The sequence below is a fragment of the Eubalaena glacialis genome, chromosome 17 (genome assembly GCF_028564815.1).
Source record: "Eubalaena glacialis isolate mEubGla1 chromosome 17, mEubGla1.1.hap2.+ XY, whole genome shotgun sequence".
NCBI lineage: Eukaryota > Metazoa > Chordata > Mammalia > Artiodactyla > Balaenidae > Eubalaena > Eubalaena glacialis.
The window spans coordinates 59,360,164-59,384,369 of NC_083732.1; the positions used below are offsets into that span (position 1 = coordinate 59,360,164).

General features: G+C 37.1%; 1 protein-coding gene across 3 annotated transcripts in view; it reads right to left on the reverse strand.

The window, feature by feature from the left end:
- Nucleotides 1-6,873: 6,873 nt before the first annotated feature.
- Nucleotides 6,874-24,206, reverse strand: part of RSPO2 (R-spondin 2) — a 166,133-nt gene continuing 148,800 nt past the window's right edge. For all 3 annotated transcript variants that reach the window (XM_061171843.1, XM_061171842.1, XM_061171841.1), the window contains one exon: nucleotides 6,874-6,986. In XM_061171843.1, the coding sequence (XP_061027826.1) occupies nucleotides 6,874-6,986 (113 nt within the window). The remainder of the gene's footprint in view (nucleotides 6,987-24,206) is intronic.

Genomic DNA, 24,206 nt, shown 5'->3' on the forward strand with positions numbered 1-24,206 from the left:
AAGAAGAAAATTAAAAGAGCACTGTATTCCACATGAACATTTTTAATATTTTATTCTACAAGGGTAGGATGATATTTAAATGAGAATAGAACAAATACATTAATAGAAAAATAAATGGTAGAAACATAAATGAAAAGTTGAAGTCAGTGAAGCTGGGGCAAGAATATTTAGGATAATAATGGAACAGTTCAGAAGAGAGACAAAGAGAACCAAACAGGTTTAAGACAAAGAAGGTGAAGAGGTAAGGAGAAATTCAAGAGATGCTTCTGAGGTAGACTCACTAGAATCTAGTAACAGATTAGATGTATGGAACAATGGTAGTAAATGATGAATACAGGGTCTTAGCTTAACCAACTAGGTAGGTAAAAATATTAATTACTAAATGGAGAAGGCAGGAAGAGGAATTGTTTGGGGGGCAAACAAGTGATTATGCTGTAGCATCACAGAGAACTACATTACTGAGGGCCCCTGGTTTCCAAGCAAGTTTGGGCAATGGCAGATGCTGGTCAAGACTGGAATTTGGCAGTAGGGAGAAGCCAGAGTATTTCTTCCTCTCTCATTTTGCCTTTGGCAGCATTTCTCCTGGCTACTGGAATCTTTTCCGAGATTTCACCTCCTGCTATACAAGCTTTCTGTCTTTGGTTCCAGCTTCCTCAGTGGCCCTACCTCTAGCCTCAGCTATGATTCTAGCTCTAGCTGGGTGGCCTTGCCTTCTGGATTCTGGAAACTCCACCTCTTCCTGTTACCCCTCTTGGTAGTGGCTTTCTGCTGTTGCTAATCTCCTGGTTGTCTTGCCATCCCAATTTTAGCTTCTCATCTCATTCATCCCCTGTATAACCAATTCCCAATTAAGTTAAATTTCCTGTTTGAAATACCTAGACTGGTTTTTCCCTTGACTGGACCCTGACTGATACAGTAATAAATACAGTTTTAGACACACTGAGCCTAAGTATGGGGCCCCCTGATCAAGATATTTAGTAGAGGCTTGGAAATAGTTAACAAAGACCTGGAGACAGAGAGACAGGCTTATAAGTCAAAAACTACAGTTGGTAGTTGAAGCCATAAGGTTAGATTTCCCAGGTGGAGTGAGGAGATGGAAAGATGAAACCCAAAGTGTTAAGCAGTGGGCTTACCCCAAAATATCAATATTTTTTATTTAAGTCAAGAAAGAACTTGAAGACTGAAAAGGAGTAGCTGGAGAAGTAGAAACCCAGGTTAGGAATGTCACAGAAGCCAAATGAGAAACAAAATTCCTCAAGGAAAGGTCCCAGTGGAGTCAAACTTGGTGGAAATAGCAGATAGAACACATTAAAGGATTGAGGCAAATATTTTCCTTTCTGTTTAGCAAAGGAAGTGTATTGCTACGTTTGTCAGAACAATTAACTTAAATGAGTTAAGATAAATGAGAATAGGAGGAAGCTGAAGACATCAATGAATGTAAGCTACTTTTTCAGGATACTGGATTATAAAGACCTTGAAAGAAAGAATACCTTAAGTTGGAAGGAGAGGAAGGGCTGAAGCCATCAAAGGAGTGGATACTGAAGATCTCACAAAAGAGGGGGTGGGATCAAGAGTAGAAATGGAATGGTTATCCCTTTGGAAAGAAGAGGGACGATAATATGGTTGGTCAACATGTACAAGGTTACTAATTCTGCTCTTTCTAACATGGTGTTATCAAGTGTATCCACCATGCACAAATTTCTCTAAAATGAACAGAAGTATCATTCTCTCCTACTCACAGCTCCCCTCTAAAGCAAAAAAAGATGTTGAAAGAATCACACATCACCTTTATATATAAATTACACACTTGAGGCTGAGTGTTAACTCTTCTCCAAATGTCTCTAGCAAGACATGAAAATTTCATGTTTACAGTGACTGATATTAGCATCTTGAAAAAGAACAAAGACATATTCATAAAATTGGCTTTTTCTAAGTGCTAATCTGTCAAACGTTTTTTTCTCTTGTGACGGGGACATTTATGATTTACTCTTCTAGCAACTTTCAATTATGCCATACAGTATTATTAACTACAGTCACCATGCTGTACATTACATCCCCAAGACTTATTTTATAACTAGAAGTTTGTTCTTTTGACCCCCTTCACCCACTTCACCCACCCCCACTTAAGGTTTTTTATTGAAGTATAGTTGATGCACAATATTATACAAGTTACAGGTGTACAATATAGTGATTCACAACTTTTAAAGGTTATACTCCATTTATAGTTATTATAAAATATTGGCAATATTGCCTGTGTTGTACAATATATCCTGGTAGCTTATTTTATACATAACAGTTTTTACCTCTTAATCTCCCACCCCTATTATGCCCCTTCTCTCTTCCCTCTCCCCACTGTAACCACTAGTTTGTTCTCTATATCTGTAAGTCTGCTTCTTTTTTGTTATGTTCACTAGTTTGTTGTTGTATTTTTTAGATTCCACATGTAAATTATATCATACAGTATTCATCTTTGTCTGACTTAGTTCACTTAGTATAATACCCTCCAAGTCCATCCATGTTGCTACAAATAGCAAAATTTTCATTCTTTTTTATGGCTAAGTAATATTGCATTGTAGATATATATGTACCACATCTTCTTTATCCACTCATCTGTTGATGGACACTTAAGTTGCTTCCATATCTTGGTAATTATAAATAATGCTGCAATGAACATTAGGGTGCATGTATCTTTTTGAATTAGTGGGGGTTTTTTTCAGGTATATATCCAGGAGTGGAATTGCTGGGTGATATGGTAGCTCTATTTTTAGTTTTTTGAGAAACGTCTATACTGGCTGTACCAATTTACATTCCCACAAACAGTGCACGAGGGTTCCCTTTTCTCCACATCCTTGCCAACATTTATTTGTATTCTTTTTGATGATAGCCATTCTGACAGGTGTGAGGTGATATCTCATTGTGCTTTTGATTTGCATTTCCTTGGTGATTAGTGACCTTGAGCATCATCTTTTTATGTGCCTGTTGGCCATCTGCATTTCCTCTTTGGAAAAATGTCTATTCAAGTCTTCTGCTCATTTTTAAAATTGGGTTGTTTGTTTTTATGATGTTGAGTTGTATGAGTTATTTATATATGTTGGATATTAACCCTTTATCAGTCATATAATTTGCAAATATTTTCTCCTCTTCAGTAGGTCGTCTTTTCATTTTGTCAGTGGTTTCCTTTGCTATGCAAAAGCTTTTAAGTTTAATTAGGTCCCATTTGTTTAATTTGCTTTTATTTCCTTTGCTTTAGGAGACAGATCCAAAAAAACATTGCTGTAATTTATGTCAAAGAGCATTCTGCCTATGTTTTCCTCTAAGAGTTTTATGGTTTCTGGTCTTAAGTTTAGTTCCTTAATCCAGTTTTAAAAGTTTTTGTATATGGTGTTAGAGAATGTTCTAATTTCATTCTTTTACATGTAGCTGTCCAGTTTTCCCAGCACCACTTATTGAAGAGGCTGTCTTTTCTCCATTGTATATTCTTGCCTCCTTTGTTGTAGATTGACCATAAGTGTGTGGGTTTGTTTCTGAGCTCTCTATTCTGTTCCATTGATCTTTGTGTCTGTTTTTGTGCCAGTATCATACTCTTTTGATTACTGTAGCTTTGTAGTATAGTCTGAAGTCAGAGGGTGTGATTCCTCCAGCTCTGTTCTTCTTTCTCAAGATTGTTCTGCCTATTTGGGGTCTTTTGTGTTTCCATAAAAATTTTAAAATTTGTTCTAGTTCTGTGAAAAATGCCATTGGTATTTTGATAGGGATTGGAAATGAAGAAGTAAAACGGTTATTATTTGCAGATGACATGATACTATACATAAAAAATCCTAAAGATGCCACCAAAAAACTACTAGAGCTCATCAATGAATTCAGTAAAGTTTCAGGATACAAAATTTATATACAGAAATCTATTGCATTTCTGTACAGTAAAAACAAACTATCAGAAAGAGAAATTAAGGGGAAAATCCCATTTACCATCACACCAAAAAGAATAAAATACAAAGGAATAAACCTATCTAAGGAGGCAAAAGGCCCATCCTCAGAAAATTATAAGACACTGATGAAAGAAATTGAAGATAACACAGATGGAAAGATATACTATTTTCTTAGATTAGAAGAATTAATTATTAAAATGATAGTACTACCTACAATTGTAGTTTGTAGGCAATCTACAATTCAATGTAATCCCTATCAAAATACCACTCGAGCTTCTTAATTGAGAAAGTTGTGGTCCCATATTTTACTTTTACAGATGCTAAGCTACCTGAAAATACTAAGAAAACCAGTTTCATATGTTCTACTTACATACATTGTATGAAGTATAGGAATGATATAGCCATTTGTGGAAAACCACGAGATCTTCTTTGTGTAATTACCATGAAGCTGTAAATTACTCTATAGTATGTCTCTCTCTCTCTGTTGGTTTGTATTTGCTTATAAGTAGAGGCTTAGAAATCAGGTAGCTTTAATCAATTCCCATGAGAGTAAAAGTTTGAGCAAGTAATATCCAGACATAAAAAAATAGATTGAAGAGAAGTGATGATTTCATAAATATATTCTATTTTGTTGGTAGGGAGAATTATTTTTGAAATAAATAGCCAAGGACAGAGGCAACAAGAGCAACAGGTAACAACTTGTGTATTGCTTGGTTTATACCATGCTGTGCTGACCATACTTTACACATTTTACCTAACTGAATCCTTAAGACACAACCCTACACATATTTTACTTAGTCTTTAAGAAAGACATAGCCCTACAACGTAGGTAACATTGTTGCCTCCATTTTACAGATTAGGAAACAGATCTGGGGCGATGAAATAATTTGCCCCAGGCGACCCTCAGAGTCCAGACTAGACCTCAGGTAGTGTGGCTCTAAAATCCCCACTCTTAATCACTCTGCTGCAGTGCAATTTATAGCTAAACTAGTTAGTGTCCTAGATGTAGTTACAAACATAGGTTTTAAAAATTTGTCTGCTTTTTTTTTTAAAGGACCAATATTTGGGGGTACAGTTGTTAAATATTGCTTTTTTCCCCCTAAATATATCTCTAAAGAAAGAAAAGAATATCTCCACAAGAATAATTTTGAATTTTTTTAATGCACTAAAAGAACATCCCAGAAACAGGTATTGACTTATCAACGATGAAGCACTATATAAAGAAGCCCCCTCCCCACTTAGTAAATAGGAATATAGTGTAAATAGATGTGAAAGGAGGTGAACACTTTAGGATTAAATGCAAACCCTAAAGTTGTATACAACATTCATATATGGCTTATTATCTCATAGCAATAGTATTTTCATAATGACGTATTTGACATTCATATTTATTGGTAAGATGCTTTTGACTCAAAAGTTAAACAAAAATACAGAAGAGGTAGTTTAGCAAATGCAAGGTGAGAAAAAGGCTTTACCTTGCTTTGTTTTTTTCCTCAAAAATCTACAGCCATTCTTTTTTGTTCTAAAATTTTCTTCTGGATCATCCAGGAAGATTGTGATGCTTTTGGAAGAAGCCAATTCAAAACCCTCTAAGAACTGATTCCCCCAAGTGGGCAGTGATGTTTTTGAAACAAACAACTGCTCTGAAAGTCACCTGGGAAGTCGCCACAGTGTTCCTCTCTGTCTTGGATAAGAAATAAATTCTGGTTCAGAGGAGACCTGTTAAGATCTGACCAGCAGTTGTAGGAATTTATTGTGTTTCTCCTCCAATTCTGTGCATGGTCTCATAAGATGGTAATTTCTACACTGACCTAAGAATATTGGTAGATGCTCTGTCATTGCAAGTCAGGAACTGCTTTAAATGAAAACTATACATATTGAAGTTTGCAATTAAAAGTTTGAAAAATTCTCTAGTTGACCTGTGAAACTGCATGATGAGTACTACAAGTGACTGCATGTAATTCCTCATGTTTTCAGTTGTGTTTCATAAAGTCATCACATCTTAGACTCAAAGGGAGTTTCGGCTTCTGACTGCCAGAGACCTCATGCTTTAGCTGTGGTGAGGAGTAGGGAAGGTCTATTGATATTCAAATTCTCTGACAGGGGTCATTTGCCCCTATGTACAAACTAGCTTATCCTATCCTTACAATGAGAAATAAGCCCACAAAGAAAAGAAAAGTTAAGTTTCAAGGGGCAGAAAAACATTCATCAATTCGCAAAACTAGAACAGTCATTTACCAGACAATGGTTAGGAACCACTAGAAACAAAGTGACATAATATTAATCAGGTATGACTTGTTGCACAGAAGAAAGCATAAATACAGTAAATAAGAGGTTTATATGTAGCCCCAGCAGAGTATGTACACAACCAAGCTGCTGTGAAACTGAACGGGAATTCCTGCAGCGGAACCCCAGCTAAAAGCAGTCTCCGTGCACAAGAGTTGGAAGGTAACAGATGCTGAGAACCACGTGTGGTAACACTAAGCAGATATCCACATACCTTGATCCTTGAAAATGCACAATATGAGAAATAAAGGTCACAAGTGAAATAGCACTTTGCCTGCCAAGCGCTGTCTTTCCATAAATATGCACAAGTCAGTTCTCCAGTGGGGGGTCTGCAGCCTCACACCTCCTGCCCCTCTGTGGGACCAGGGGCGGCTCTCTCTGGGGGCACCGGGAGCTGAGTCACATGCTGTACACTTACTCCTGCTGCCACTGCTGCAGGTCGCAAGCTCCCGCCTTCACAGTCTCCAGATGCAAATCAAAGCATAAATAACACAGAGACCACGCTCGTGGCTCCTCCTCTCACCATGTTACTGGGAACAGGTACTGGTCCGAGCAGCGCAAATGCAACCAACCCACCAGTGTCCGGGAGTGGAGAGTAGCTTTGTGCACTTTTGCAAAAACACCCCCCCCCCAAAAAAAAAACCACCCTGTGTCTTTTATTTTACTGGTTAGCTCTGTCTGTAGCTAGAAAGACGCTGTGTTGCTCCTGGGCTCTTTCTATCAGCTTCTTCTTCTTCTTGTTCTTTCTCTCCTTTGCCTTTGGCACTCTCTTCCCTACAACAGGGGGAAGAGAAAGAAATGAAGACATGTCAGAAAAGGTTCTTTCTCTAGGAAAGAAAACACAAAACATTAAGAGTTTTATACAAAGCCCATCTGGAAAACATCACCTATGGAAAAAGCAGCCTCAAAGAGAAAATTGTTCACATTAATTTTGACGGAATAATAATAATTTACTAAATTGGATATGCTGTCTCAAACAGAGACTGATCTTCCTGTTACAGGGAACTGGCATATTTAAAAACCTCCCAGCGGCCTGATCAGTCTTGCAAATATCATTCTGCCACAAAAATTCCATTTATCCCCTCCTCCTTTTAACAATGCTACCCTTTACTAGACATCTTTACATCTTTCTACTGCTCCATATGTCAGTGGGTCAAAAGAAAATAAGCATCTATCTACAGTAAATATACCAGAAGTTTCAAACGCCCCTCTCCCTGCCCCCACGGGAGAAGAAAACGTCTAGCTTTTAACATTATTCCCTCAGTGTTCTCCAAAGGCCAATAAATGAAATGACATATGTGGAGTACTTTATTTTCTATTAAAATTCATGAGGACATCATTTTTATGTGGCTTATGGCTTCTTATACAAATCTCCTAGGCAAGTTGGTCTTACTGAGAGCAAGAAAAATGCTTGCTTATTTCTGAAGAACTGATAGGTGTGTGTTTTACTGCCAGAAAATCACACCCTGTTATCCTATTTCCCTCTTTGCTTTAGCCACTAGGAAGCACAGACCACAGCTAAATAGTTGAGGTTTTCCTCCATCAGGAGTTTTGGGATGCAGTTTTCCCTTTGCCTCTGCTGTTATTTTACTTTTTCCATCTTGTGGTTACGGTTTCCAGTCTTTATAAGGTCTCAGCATTTCTTTGCAAGTATGTATACGTAGGACTGTGAGAAAAAAGAATAAGGAATGTAGGCATTTGCTTTAGGTCCTTTGGGTTCTAAGCACATAGGAATCATGAGATTTTTAGAACAGAAAAGAGCTTGAAAGTTCGTCTGCATTAGAAGTTTGGTGCTGTACACCTTCAGGACAGGAAGGTTCTTCCTCACAGACTAGAAAGAATCCTCCCATCAGCTCTTCTTCCTCCTCTAGCTGTCCCTACTTCCAACTTTATCATGTAGTTCCACAAAACTTAAGCTGTCTCTTCCTGTGAGGTATAGCTATTAGACACCGCAGTCATCAGTACCACAAGTAGAACATTCCATTCTAATCCATGCTCTCCATCCTTCCCACACGTGAGAAACTCAGTATCCCCAAGATCCTTTCATTACAGCGACATAGCTGGTCAGCTTTTCAATCCAGGCAATGGAGAAGTGGCTGATATAAGACATGGAAAAGAAATAGACCAGAGGTTAGGAAGATAGATATGAGCCATAGGAAACCAGAGTCACAGGAGATTAAAGGAGGCCATGAGAGTTTTAAGTAAGGGAGGTGGTTCTCATTTCTGCTCTTTCTGATCGGAAAGGGTCTGTCTTGTTTGAGGATGGAAAAGTCTTACTCGTAAGACCCTAGATTCAATAAGGAAAACTTTGCTGAGTTCAACTTTTTATCACAAGAACAAAGATAAAAAAGAATAACTTATTTTTAATAGGACACTACAGTAAAATAATAAGAATATAAGCATGCCTCATATTAAATTATGAAGGTCCTTGAAGTTAACTTCTGGTTCTCATTAAATTCTGGCATTAATGTTATAATGGCATTTTGCCAACTTAAAATGTAGTTAATCCTACCCAATGAAACTTCAGTCCAAGGCATCATTAGTCAAAGAAACTGTAAAGTTACAACTATTTAGTAACACTGTTTCTAATGATGAGACACACCTAATAAGGACAGAGAGATGAAATACTTAACATAATATAGCATATTTTAAAAAAAGTTTCATTTATAAAGTTTTATGAGGAAGGTTTTCTTAGTTCTATATTTTCTCTCAAAAAACAACAAAAAAATCCTTAGTTAAAAAAAATCATTGGTGACTACCATGTAAAAATTCAGTTTGTGTTTCATTTATTTAAAGGCTGGAGTTTCTTTTAGAAACAAAATAAAATTAAATGAAAAAATAATGCGAACATTCCTAGATTTTAAAATGTGTTGTGTTAAGATAAAAATATACTGAATATATGTTATTTAAAGAAAACCTTTCCCAGTCACCATTTCAATTCTTTGTATAAATTATGTAGTTGAATGTTAGATGTGTACTCCTTCACTAGCAGCAAATCTATGCTAAGTGACTGCAAACTCTCATTTTCAAAGAAGGTTAATGTCATGTCATTTACCTAATATCAATATATTATTCTGATGTAATTGTCAATATCAAGTAGTTTTTGTGTTTGCTGGCTGATAGAACATTGTGTGATAGAAGTTCCTCAATATTTGCATAAAGCAGTTCATATTGGGACAAAAAATTCAGAAATGCTTCTGAAAACTTATTTTATAGATTATATGATTATCCCACTGGCGATAAGTTTTATGGTACTGGTTCCAACTAGAGATGTTTTGGGAGACCTTATTACAACCCTAAAATTTTTCCTCAGATGTCTCTTTTAAATGACATCTCTGTGCTATTTGTTCACTGCTTGGTTTTGTTTTTGGTCAGCCCCACTTCTCACATAGGATATATTGCAAATACCAAAGGCTTAAGACGATTAGCCAAGACTTGACCATGGATAGTTCTAAATTAACTGAAAATATTTTGTGGTCCATAGTAGGTTGTTTGGACTTTAAGCCAACTCAAAGTGGTAAAATATTAACACATAACCTAACATAGAGTATGAAAAGGGTCTTGCACACATTTTCTTCTGAACTCTACTAAGATTTTCAAATATAAGGAATCGGTAAGATTAAGGCTAACAGAAATATATATCCCTATTCTTATCTATATATTTGAAAATAAGTTATATTGGACATACAAGTGTGCTAATTTGTTTCCACTTAACTTCTTTACATCTGTGACTATGAAATTAGACTGAGAGAATGACTTGTGTACTTTCAGATTGTTCCACATTACCAACTACATTCACCCTGAGCGTTTAAGGGCAGATACGATGCCAGTCACCCAAAGAGTAATTCAACTCATGGACTTAACTTTCTTACTTCTCAGTTCACAAGAGAAGACTTGGCAAATATACTGCCCAGGATGAGCAGAAAAGGTTTGAGTTTTATGAGATTGTCAGCCTTCAGCTATGTCCAACTCCAGTGAAAAATTCTTCATATCATTGTCCTGAGTACTTGAAGAATGCAGTGGCCTTAAATTACTATTGGGAGAATCTCTTCAAGATCAGGCAGAATCTGATCTACAGAGCAAATCTTTACAGCACTGTTATATGAATGCAAGAAGATGACTGGCCCAGATATAACAGTTTTTAAGGAAAACAATGTGGTTTAATAGAGAAAGGTCCTCTCTGAGAGGAAGGAAACCTGGTAGGTAGGCAGTCTCGTAACTGAGATGTTTGGTAATACATTGTGGTTGTGACTTTCAGTTTCTACATTTATAGGATGAAGATGCTACAATTATCTTTCACTAGAAAGTCATGAGGCATCGTGTGAAAAAGTTGTGTTCCCAGGATGAAAAGATATGTAAACTATCACTAGCGAGACAAGATTATTATCAAAATGAACAAAGTTAGAAAGATGCTATCAAAGCCACACTCTAACCAACATAATGACATTGACTTGCACACATGTGGAAATGGTCCAACAGGATAACCTATCAACTCTTCTACAGGAAAAGGTGAACAGTCCCTTATGGAAATACTTGTAACATCCAGCTGTAGATTGCTGCTCTTAGAATCAGGAATAGGACAGATTATTTTGAACCAAGATATCAGGCAGACTTACAAATTACATGAAGCTGTGAAAATACTGACTCCACTGCCAGTCGGACATGAATTTCATTCTTTCATAAGCTCCCCAATTCAAGGAAGGTCTTCAAATGATTTTTCCTCTGACTAGATTTAGGTAAGAGTCTTTTTATCATCAGAGCAATGGTTCTTGTACGTATATCAGTAAGGTACAAAGGCTGTCTAGGGTTTGCATTATGATTACTAAGTGCTTTGAGAAAGACTTCCTAATGGTAAATACAATGAAAGAAAATTGAAGAATAAATTCAGTGGCTGTGACTGTGGAAAAATAAAAGCTTCTCTCTATATACACATACACAAACACATACACATAAACACACACACACAACTGAGCAAAGTAAGCTACATCATACAAATGTAATTAACTATAATTACCATTGTTATAGCCACAACTATGATGACAAAGCTAATCACCTGAAACGAGTACCAATTTTAACTAAATTTTAATGGTAAGTCTGTGATGCTGACTTGAAACCTGGGCTTCACTGTATTTATGAAATTCACCATGGAGACTTGGGAATCACCTCCACTCATCCTTCAAAGCAGCTAAAACTGAGGACAAGAAGTCTGTAACTACTAACTCGATGAATCTTGTCATACTTCAGAGGATGTGCTGGAGGCAAAACATAAGGTTGCTTCCACATCTAAAGCCACAAGGACTGAGATGTAGACAATAAATAGTAATTGGGTTATTTCTTTTTCTTGTATGAGCAACTTTAGTTTGCCCAAGAATGAGTAGCAATAGGGATTTATTTATTTAAGAGTGATTGATAATTCTCTGGAAAAATGCCAGCTGATTCCTAAAATACTTTAAAAGCTCAAAGAATAGACAAAAGACCTAAATACAATTCATAAAGGAAATAGAATAGCTAATAAATATATTTAAAGAATCAAATCTCATAATTAAAACCTCCAACTAAGATGAGTTGCCACTGCAAAGATTCTTAAAAGTAAAAATATGTAAAAAGCTAGTGAGAAAATGGTAAGACAGGCATCAGGATGCATTATGAGAATATAAAATTGATACAGCATTTTTGAAAAGCCATCTGGCAATGTATACAAAAGCATTAAAAATATTCCTAACTTTTGACTCAGATTTAGGAATCTATCCTAGGAAAATAACCTAAAGTTGAACAGAGATTTCTGCATAGAGATGTTTACTATAATTTTGGAAAAATTGTAAATTACCTGAATGTCTAACTATGATTTTTTATGACCTCTTCTTTTTATGATTACAGAAATAATAAAGTTTCTTTTCAGCTATGAATTGAAGTATTTTGTATTTTAAGGCCATGACAGTTAAACTTATTCCCAAGAGTACTACTATTACTTGTTCCTAAAACTTGTCATAAATGGGTATAAGAAAAAGCCTGTAATTCAAAAGCATTCCTACTGTGGTGGTAAGCAGGATCTTTAGTGGAGGGATCAATCACAATTGCATCTAACACATGAAAGTTTAAGAACTACTAACCTAAATATTTTAGACATTGAGAATGGATGTTGGCTCAAAAAGCTTCTTGTATCTAGAAAGGTGTCCAAGTAGGCAAATACGATGAGCATGACTGGATCTACCCTTCTATATTCTACAGAGTCCAAGATAAAAATCTTTCCACTGTTCGTAATGGTTCAGAACAACATATTGATGGTTATTTATTTACATCAGCTGGAGAGCCAGAGACAGTGAGCTAGAATGAGTAAAGCAAATGAATCTGTTTGGCTCCTTTACAGTACAGAGTTCCTTAATTGGCATTTAAAGTAACATCTATCTGGTTTTTCAAAAATACACTCTACTGAAAACATTTCACAGAGAGAGATCGTTGTCTTTTTAAAGGACTGGTAAATTGTTCAATAGTTGTTTGATGACTGTGATCAAATTTTCTTTGAGAAAAAAATAATCTAGAGACAAACCAATAAATGTCATAGTGTTGAAAAATAACAAGCCACCTACTAAGGAAACTTTACTGGACATCTTGAATTTCAAGTCATAACTTGAAACTTCCAAGTGGTCACTTAGTCATTTCATCTTTATGAAAAAAAAAGAGCATGTGCTTTCAAAATCTATACACAATCTGGAGATAGCTTACCAGTTAGCTTGTTCATCTTACAAGGCTATTGGTGGAGAGTGACAACCATCCAAAATAAAAAATAACTGACAAAATGGGCTTCTCTAAACATACAAACATGAAAATCATTCAGAATTCAGAATACTTACTACCTATGCAGATTTATACTAATTTGTAAGCTGTAATTCAATAAGCCGATTCTGACTGTGTGTTACTGTTCTTTTATCTGTAAAATTTTACCATATTTTTTGTTGCAAAAAGAAGAGTACAAAATGGCTTCCTTTCTCTTCGAGACCTCTCTACTTAAAGACATTTTAGTAGGCATGAGGTCTGTTGCCTATTTTTCTGAAAGGAAGTCCCATTTGGTTTAAAAAATCTTGTTTCATTGTTCAAATTGATGAAAATGGAAGAGAAAAGCTAATCCTGAGGATGACCTGAACCTTTATGAATTAAGTGTATCACCACTAAGATTTCTTGCACATGGTGTTTCAAAATTTCCTCATTGTATAGCTCTGGAGAAAATTATTGTTCTTTGGGTCTAAGATACAACTTCTATTACCAAGCCGTTACCGACCCATTTGAAGCAGTAAAGACTACAGAAAAGTAACCTGAATTATATCTAGGTTTGTTCCATACAACATTGATCACTCCAGTTGATTTGTTTAACTTAAGTTCTTAGAAATCTGGTACCTCAAACAGGAAAGAAAAAAATCAGTTTAGACAAGATTCCATGGAGTTTAAGATAGGTGAGAATAAACAAAAAGAGGTGGTTTCAAAAATGTCTCAAGTTCTTTTCATAACTACTTTAGGTTCACTGTCAATGACAAAGAGTTTCAGAGTAGTGAAAACTAAAATCATCCTGTCCAAAATTTCATTTGTGTGAAAAAAATATATAACTCTACCACAAGGGGGCAATAATTCACTTTTACTGTAAGAGTATCGCTGGTTAAAAATATATATTCAGGGGAGCTTTTAGGCTCTAACTTCTTAAATATTTTCTTTTAACCCCAACTGAAGGTCTTCTTTTTTTCTTTTTAGCCAATGGTAAGCTCTGTGGTGGACTAAAGAATAGGTAGCAAGATCCAAATGCTGCACGAGGAATAATGTAATTACATTTCTATTAAAAAGATGTTTGAAGGTAAAGGAGGCTAAGAGAAAAGAAAATAAAGATGAAATCTGCTATTCAAACAGTGATTTAGGGGAAAAAAGCATTATTCACAAACCCAGGTTCCTATTTTCTTATGGGGAAAGTTAACATAAACTACCTGCAAAGAACAGGTCCTTTTCTCTTAGGTCTCTTATCTATAAGAATAGAGTTGTAAATCTAAAAACGATCGTCATTATCTTCTGGTGCAGGGAGTGCACAGAGATTTAATATCAAGTACAAAAGCTGATTGTTAGGTGGTGACTCCTGAGCAAGGCTTCTGATCACGTTGGCTTCCCAGCCTCAGGCAGTGGACCATGTTGGGGAGGGTGGAGAGACAGCATGTATACCCGACATTACTACCCTCTGCTCTAGTCCAACTCTGCTAAATGCTTTAGAAATGAAGCAAGCCAGGCACAGAGAAACCCGAGTGACCTATCCAAGTTCCTACAGCTAATTAGCAGCAGAGCTGGACTTGGAACCAGGTCTCAATATTTCTCTCTTATATAATTTTACAGCTTTAAAAGTCCCTGGATAAGAACACAGCAATAGAGTTATTTTTCAAGAAAGACAGAAAAGTATTAGAAGATGGCTAATATTACTCTGACAGAGTTCTATGAGAAAAATCCATGGCCTCATCATAACTGAAAACCCATTATGAACTGTTAATACGGCATACGTGACAACTTATCTGTAACTTAGTGACTTTCTGTAAATATACACTGCATTGATTCATTGCTTATTCCTTTCCTTACCTTTTATCAAGATGCAATCTATAAAATTTCTTGGTGGGGTAAGTGGATTGGTGGACATTCCTGCTATGGACCATGCACTGTAAGTGCTTCGTACACATTCTCATGTAATTGAACATCATCAAAAAATTTAAGCATTCAAACCGTTCTCCTAGAATGTCATGCAGCTATGCACCCTGAATTTACTCAAAATAAAATTTGCAGAAAACAATCAGGCTCATTTGCCACTCTTAAATTAAGTCAGAAAAAAAAAATCAGGTTTTGCAGAGAAAATGATACTGATTTCATTTGATTAGGAGTGATGGGATAACCAGAGAAGAATTTCAAGTTGCTCCAAAGCTGACTTCATACTATAACGGAAGGTACCTTTTAAGATAATTCCATTTGAATAAGATGATTTAATCCCTTCATCTTGGGCTTCAATCAATAACCATTAACTAAATGGAAAAAAAAAGTCCAAGAAATGATATTTAGGACTATCATCATACGGCAAGCATTTATTTAATTTGGATTCAACACAATTTGGAACTTGAAGACATACTTACAAGCAATAAGAATGTAAGTAATGGTTTCTACATGGTAGCTACGTCAGAACGTGGGTTATCAGTCCAGCCTATGGCTCACCTAAGTGGCAGGCCTTACATGAGGACAGTCAACACAGGGTGACATGAGGGGATGCATGTTCCAGCCTCCGTAACTGCATCCCCTCCTCTGTGCTCCTGTAGCACTTTGAACCTCCCTCACTAAAAAATTTACCACCTTTTATTGCAATTTTATGTGTGCTTATATTTCATGGCTACTAGTTTGTGAATAATTACAAATAGCTACAATGTAATGCCAATATGTGCCACAGAGTACTGGTTAGAGTCTTCCTAAAAATTAAGTTACAGATATTCACTCAAACTTATCTCAGTTAATATGGTGAGTTAGAGCAAAGATGTCTGGGCTAGATCCGAACGCTGAATGTGGTCAGGAACCAAAACCATAGGGTCTTTGTCATCCATCATCAAGCGAACTCTCTTGTTCTTCCTGGGCTCCACATGGCTTCTGCCCTCAACTCCAGCTTACACATGGTTTATGAAGGCAACCCTGGCCCTGAATAAACCCATGACCTTTCAGCTTACCTCCCTCTTATAACGGCCTCAATCTCTTTTGCCTTAATTGCATATTCCCAAGAGAAGAACTCAACATGCCTTGCTCCCCGCCTCAGTTAAACTACAGAGTCATGGATGCCTGGCCAGTCCATGGATAGGTCACTCCCAGGTCTAGCCTGGAGGGGTGGGAGAGTCACATGACACTGGACTAGGCAGGCATCTAGGATACATGGTTAAGTACATGGGTTTGGGGGTCAGACAGTCATAGATTCAAAACAGAGCTCTGCCTCTCAGAAGCTAGTGATCTTGGATCAGTTACTTTTTCTAAGGCTTAGTTTTCTTATTTCTGAACTAATAATATCAATGGTACCCACCTCAGCATTGCTGTAAAGGATAAAGAAAATGTGTGTCAAGTTTCAGATACTATACCTGGCACGTACATGCTAAATCAATTCTAGCACCAGATGAGGTGCCTCGTGTGTATTATTTCTAATCCTTAAGACAGCCCGCAAGGTAAGCATTATTTTCACTTTGCCGATGAGGAAATAGGTTTAGAGAAGTTAAGTAAACAGCTCAGGATCACATAGCTCGTCAGTGATTCAAACCAACATCTGGCAGATTCTAAAACCTGTACTCTTTCCACTATACTCTTTGGATCCCTTGTGCCCAGCAAAACTTCTTTGATCTCATAATCATTTAAATGGCTGCTGAACAAACAAATTAATCAGTAAATACTAGGCTGGAGGCATCAAGATCCCCACCCAGTCCCCCAGCACATCAGGGTGCTCTTGGGCCATATTAGCTCCCCAGTGGGCCTGGCCTACAACCTCTACTTCTCATATTAATTATTCCTTGGGTTAAAGGCGTTCAAAGCCTTAGTTTCCTGGGGTCAAGCAACACATTTAGCGCAACTCAGTATCAACAGTGCGCCCGTGGTAAAACTCAAGGGAAGATGACATAGGATGTTTCTTTTTCAGCTGAGAGTTGGAAGAAGTTTGGACCTGTGGTTCCAAAAGCTAGTTTATGGGCCAGAGATAGTACAATCCTCCAGGGAGTTTTTTTCTTTTTTTAAATATAGGTTTCCTAGCCATACACTGACTCCTGAATGAAACCTTCAGAAGGGAAAATCCAGAATTTTTTTGCTAAGCTTCAGACATGATTCAGTGCAAAGTTAAGATACATTCAAGTCGAGAGCATAAAGCTGTGCTGAAAAGGGTGTGGGCAGGAGAGAGAAAGGACTTTGGAACAGGATAAAGAAAGGAGTGCTAGGCATCCCTTCAAAATAAATGTCTTCCTCCTTCCCAACTGAGCTGACGGGTAGCTTCCGACCTGTGAAATGAAGCAAGCCTCTTTGTGCCTGGACTCCCTTCCCTAGGTTCTCTTTGTGGTGATGCCCCGAGAAAGCAGCAGAGATCAAGCTGCCTGTGTTGAGAGGAATGTACACACGAAGAAAGGGTCCCTTATCCTTTTGTTCAAGCTAGGTCACTCATGTTGTAGGTCACTCATGTTACAGCAGATTCATTTCTCCTGTGGTTATATTCCACAAACTTGCTTTACTCTAAAGAATCTCTCAATTCACTCAACAGGTTCTGTTTTGAAAGACAATCTACTTGGTTTGCAGAAATTCTAAAGAGTTGGACAGAAAATAAAGAAAACAAGATTATAGTTGAAAAAAATTAAAATTATTATCAAATTTGGAGCTTCTGCCTTACTAGGATACAGATCTGGCACTTCAAAAATTGGAAAAACAAAAGAAGGACCCCTTAGACCAGGTGACGCAAATACCAGAGGTATTAAAATGTTATTGGTTGTATCACAGAAAGAAGGAAGCATATTACAAGTCTTTTTCCTTCTTTCAGAAAGATGCTAACTATGAGTTTCCTCCATGTTATTAAATCATCATCATCATCATGCTGCTGCTGTTAGCTGTGTGCCAGGCACTAAGTGTTTTACACATGTCAACTCATTTCATACTAAAAATACTCCTATGAAATAGATATTCTCTTTGGTACCACTTTGCAGAAGAAGAACCAGAAGATCAGAGAGGTAAGATGACCTAAGATGGCACAGCCAGTAAGTGGTAGAGTTTGGATTTGAACGCAGTCTCGTCCCAAAGCTTACACTCTTATCCATTATGCTATACTTTCTCTCATCACCTTTGTGGTATAATAAATGTGATCTCCTTAGAGGGAGGAGAGGAAGAAGGAGTCAGTGTTACACTCTTCCCTTTAATCATAAACTCCCACAAACCCTATGAATAGGTCATTCAGTCAAAGGGTTGAACCACTAAATTCATAAAATGGAGGCTGGGACCGTCATTGGTTTGTTACAAGACGAAGATGATCAAGGGCATATTTTCTTTGTTATTCTTGCAGAACAAGGAAAATAAACAAATATTTGCCAAAATAAAGTCTCCATCTATAAGTAAAGACCAGACAAATGTTTTGGTCACTGTAGAATCTCTGTCAACCACCCAAGTAGTAGCAATGGATTTCAATTAGAGGAAAAATATTTTACAAGGTACTCTAAATAATATGTTCAACACACCTAATGATTATTAGAGACATCACATCTCTAAGGTTTCAAAAAGTCTGCAACCTTTGCTGGGTTTTCTTGAATCCTAATATCTTTGTGATTACCAGATATTAAAAGAGCAGAATATAGCTAATAATTATTTTTTCCACAAACATCCTACTGTTTAATAAAATGAGTTTACTTCCCCCCAACTGGAAATGGTATTTCACTCTCCAGAAAAAGTACATAGACTGTTAAACATATAATATAAATTGAAATCAAAAGAAAGTACTAAACATCCATACACACACACACACTCATATACATAATAAGTATCTGTAGTATTTCCCAAGCATTGCTCATGGTCATGTTTATATCACTATGTTCTAATCAGTTTTATTTGACTTAGGTGTTAAAGAAAACTGAGAAATGAAAAGTTTACATATAACATGAAAAAATTCTAAATGTAATGGAAATTATTTAAAATAAATTATCACTGAATCAGATATCCAAGAGGAGTCTTGCATTCCAAACTACTATAATTTCAGTAAAGACATCACCTGGAATTTGATAAGAAAAACTACATAAAAGAATATCAGTGAGCTATTACTATGTTATAGAATACATACTCTCACAGTCTGAGCAGGGCAGGTTCAAGGACCTGAGCTGAAACTTGACCTAAAAGCATCAACATGAAAATGGTTATTTTAAAAAGGACTTTGAGGAAAGACTACAGAGAATGCTTTGCCAAGAAACAAAAAAGATGTCAATGCTCACAGGATATGTGAAAAATTATCTTCTAAAATAGAACTGTTTTCTACCTTTCACTATGTTGCTAATCAAAAATATATGAAATTATAGCTACAAAGCTATAATACAACCATAATAATTTCTTTATCTATTAGGGAAGTTAAAGACCGAGTTACTGAGAACAGATATGAAAAGCTTTTCTGCTTTACCATTTTTCAAAAATTAGGTAACCATTTTTCTGACAATAGCTTAATTAGAACTCAGTTGGAAAACAAGGAATGAATTAAACTTCTGGAAATCGCTTCCAATCAGTTTGATTCTAATACAAAACAAAAAAAAATGTATGGGTGATAAATATAAGATTAATACTTATATTTTTATACTGTTTTGAAGGAATAAATATTTTTAAACTGCCTTAAATTAATGTTTCCAAGTCTTCTTATAGAAAAATTTAAAATTCCACCAAATAATGCCATCTAAATATTTTGTTAAAAGCTAAATTGATTCTAACATAAATCAAGTCTTTTTTTGAAAGAGAACTGCAGATATATTTTAATGACTATTTAAACTTAAATTCTGGGTCACTGAAAGTTTCAGTAGCAATGAGGTAGGCTATTCAAAATTACTGGAGACAATTTCTCTGAGGGGTGTGTGTGTGTGTGTGTATATTCATAAATGCATGTGTATCCAAAATATATCCGCCTCCATAGACTATCTGGGCACATTAGTTGAGAGAACAGCTTACTTTCATGTAAATATATGTGTGTTTATCTTACAGCATAAAATTATATTCTTTAGGATTATGACCAACAAATTACAAGTTTCTTTTAAGATAAGACTAAAAAAAATCTGGGGAGTTAAAAATTATAAACTCAAAAGGAGTAGCAAAATTGCTACAGTAAAAGTTTATGGTTTGGAGTCATCACTAATCAATGCTATTTTTCCGGCTCTGACAGAACATTTTGCACTGAACAGCAGAGTTTCTTTAAGCATCCAGTTTTTATGCCATAAAATACAGGAAAATGATTCCTATTAACTAAGAGCAGAGCATGACTTAAGATCTCTCCTCCAGTTCCTGTATTTATAAATAAAATATGGAAACAACCGAAAATCTGAACAAGAGGAAGTTGTGTGGTGAGAGGAAAGAAGGGAGAGAGGAAGGAAAGAAAAGGAGGGAGACAGAAATGATTAATTATTATGGCTACCACTCAACTCAAATACAAATTGGTCTAGGGGACCATTTTAGAAATATTTCCTCATTTAGAAATCAATCACTGATGTCACCCAAATGACAAAGAAACATTTTCATCATGATTGATAGGGTATGATTTTTGAAGGCTTACTATACTACTACTTGTTAGAGCTTATAAGCTGGTATAAAGATCACTTTGTCATAGGTCCTATCCTAAGGATTTCCATTACAAAAACACCAATGAGACTGAATCATAAAGAGGTTCTAAACACATGATCCTTTGGGGAAGTTGGCACGGGAGATGTTACAAAAACAAAATGGCAACATTTGGGTCATATGCCATTTTGTTCTAAGTATTAAAGAAATACTTAAAACGTAAAAAGGCAGTATGATGACTATAGTTACTAATACTGCAGTACATACTGGAAATTTGCTAAGAGTAGATTTCGGGTGCTCTCATCCAACACACAAAAAGTAGCTATGTGAGAAGACATGTTAATTAGCTAAACTGCAGTAATCATTATGTAGATGTATATCAAATCATCATGTTGTACACGTGAAATATATACAATTCTTATTTAAAAACTAAAAGAAAAGAAAATGGCCATTTGATTTGGTCATTAGGATGTCATCAGTGATCTTTAAGGCAGGAGTTCAGTGATGCTGAATGCAGAGACCAGGCTGGCTGGAGTAAGTCAGAGTTGAGGGAGGGAAGATGAGAGAGTGAAGGCTCCACTACACAGCACTGTTCTGAGAGAGACAGGAGGGGCGAGCAAGGGGTTCTTCAGGATGGGGAAATCTAAGGTTATTGAAGGCTGAGGAAGAGAAGCAAACAGAGGGTGGAGATGGTTTCTTCTATGGCTACAATGTGTCTGGCCACATTCACATTATCAAAGAGATAAAGAAAAAAGCAAGATAAGGGATTCTCTCCAGGCAAAACTGTATTAGCGACTTATCTGGTAATATTAGATTTGAGCAATCGAAACTAATTCCTGTGTAAATCGCTCTGTCTATGGAGTGCATGGAAATCCAGAGGCCATGGACATGTTTAATAACCTTCCTTGATTCCTAATTCCTTCCTCATACTGTCATTCCTAGGTCTCTTTACAAGAGAAAGCCAAAAAATTAATGGTCTTTCCAGCAGGAAAGAATTGAATAAATGTATTCTCTGTGCCAAACTGTGATAATAAAAAGTAAATAAATAAAGTTAAAGGGAAAAAAAAGTAATATTTGAGCATAAATCCTTTTCCAAATTCATTCCACATAACTCCACAAATTGCGCATTACGTAAGTTGAGTACACTGATGAAATACTGTGGCTTTTCCATTGAGTAATAAATATTCCCTAATGCCAGCAAAATTTTATTTTATAGGTAGAAATTAGATCAGTTCCCATTAAGGGTTATCTTAACGCATAATGTTATGCGGGTAAAGAGTTTTTTCCCTAAGTGCTACTCCTTGGGAATTCTATATACTATCAACTACGATTGGTATGTACCCATATATGTATACATTCAAAATTAAGTGCAACAAATTAAAATATGAAGTAGATGAAAAAAATAATGAAGTATTTACATATATGTCTGGTTTAAGTGTAAAGTAATACAACCCTTCTGAAAGGAGCTTTTCCCCTATGTTTTCTTCTAGGAATTTTACGGTCACAAGTCCTACATTTCAGTCTTTAATCCATTTTCAGTTAATTTTTGGTGATGTAAGATAAGGGTTCAAATTCATTCTTTTGCATGTGGATATTTAGTTTTCCTAAAGCCATTTATTGAAGAGACTATCCTTTCCCCATTGAGTATTCTTGGCTTCCTTGTCAAATATTAGTTGACCAGATATGTGTGGGTTTATTTCTGGGCTTTTCTATTATGTTCCGTTGATCTGTGTGTCTGCTCTTATGCCAATACCATACTGTTCTGATTGCTATAGCTTTGTAATATAGTTTGAAATCAGGAAGTGTGATGCCTCCAGCTTTGTTCTTTCTCAAGAATTGCTCTGGTTATTCTGGGGTCTTCTGTGGTTCCATATGAAAATTAGGATTGTTTTTCTATTTCTGTGAAAGATACTATTGGAATTTTTATAGAGATTACTCTGAATCCATAGATGGCTTTGGGTAGTATGAACATTTTAACAATATTAACTCTTCCAATCTCTGAACATGGGCTATCTTTCCATTTATTTGTGTCTTCTTCAATTTCTTTCATTAATATCTTGTATAGAACATTCACTTCCACAGTTAAATTTATTTCTAATTTTTTTTTTTTTACTGTTTTTAATGCTATTATAAATGGGATTATTTTATTTCTTTTTCCAGTAGGTCATTGTTAGTGTACAGAAATGCAACTGATTTTTTGTATGTTGATTTTGTATCCTGAAACTTTACTAAATTTGTTTATAAGGTATAACAATTTTTTGGTGGAGTTTTAAATTTTTTCTGGGAACAAGATCATACCATCAGCAAACAGCCTATTTTACTTCTTCCATTCCAATTTGGATGCCTTTTATTTCTTTTCCTTGCCTAATTGCTCTGGCTAGGAATTCCAGTAATATGTTGAACGGTAAGAGTAGGCACCCTCTCAACTGCATGGTCTTTGGTGAATGCTGCAGGGGGAAGGATGTCTTCAGAGGCCACAAGGGCTTTTGGGGTTCTCAGTGGTGACTCCCAGTTCAGACGTTAGGCACCAAGGCAGGCAGCAATAGTGGCTGGAGCCAGTGGTGTGCACACACTCAGATTTAGGAAGCCAGCTGCAAGTAGCTGGGTAGTGGCAGGGGCCAGTTGCAAACACACACACACACTGGTGGGAGGCAGGGCAAGCAGTAAGGGCTAAGGCCAACTGCAGTGCACGGGAAGCTGTGAGGGTGCTGGCTGTCAGTGTGCACTACCGTGGCTGCTGGCTCTGATCTCTGGTGCACAGCAATGGAGCCTGGCATCAGGAGTCAGGCTGGTAGCATGTGGTATATAGCTGGAGCAGCTAGCTGCAGGTGAGCACAGTGGTACAGGCCAGTGATAGGAGACAGGGCTAGATCCAGACCCACAAGCAGCTGTGGGGGCCCTGGCTGTCAGCATACCCTCCTGTGGCTGCGTAGTCTCTCCAGTGATGGAGGTTGGGCCAGAGGCATGCAGCTGTGGCTTGCTGCAGATGAGCCCAGTGGTGCAGGCCAGTGACAGAAGACAGGGCCAGATCCAGGACCACAAGCAGCTATGGAGGCCTTGGGTATCAGCATGCACTTCCATGGCTGTAAGACCTGGTCACAGGTGCACACATGGCAGTGGAGGTCAGATAAGCAGTGCGCAGGTACACAGCTGGAGGGGTTAGCCCAGAGAGCACACACAGCAGCCAGGTCAGCTGGGGGGCTCTGGGCTGGCGTCTCATACTCATGCAGCCACAGAGGATCCTGGGCTTTTGCTGGGGTGGGAGGGACAGGGGAGTGGGGAGGGACTCAGGTGGCTGGTGTCAGCAAACATGAATACTGGGGGGCAAAAACCCAGTGACATCGGTGGTGGCTGTGCTGGCCCTTGGTTTCTTCAGTAGTAAAAGCTGCTGTTTTCATCTGCAGGACAGGTCACTGGGAGCAGTGGCTTCTTTCACTGTGTATCTGACACTGGAGCCCGTGCTCTTCTTCCTTGTTCCCACCCATCTTTATGGGTCATGTCTCAGGTTTGCTGGTCTCTGGTGGTGGTGACTGAAGTGGGTCCTTCATGTAACACTCCAAAAGGCTGGGGAAGCTGGTCATTCACCCCACTCTTCCTCTCCCTGTGAGGCAAACTCTTTCCAGCTGGGGAGTTTTCCTTGGTGCCAAGAATGCAGCCTTGGGGGGTAGGATGATGGAGGTGAAAGGAAAC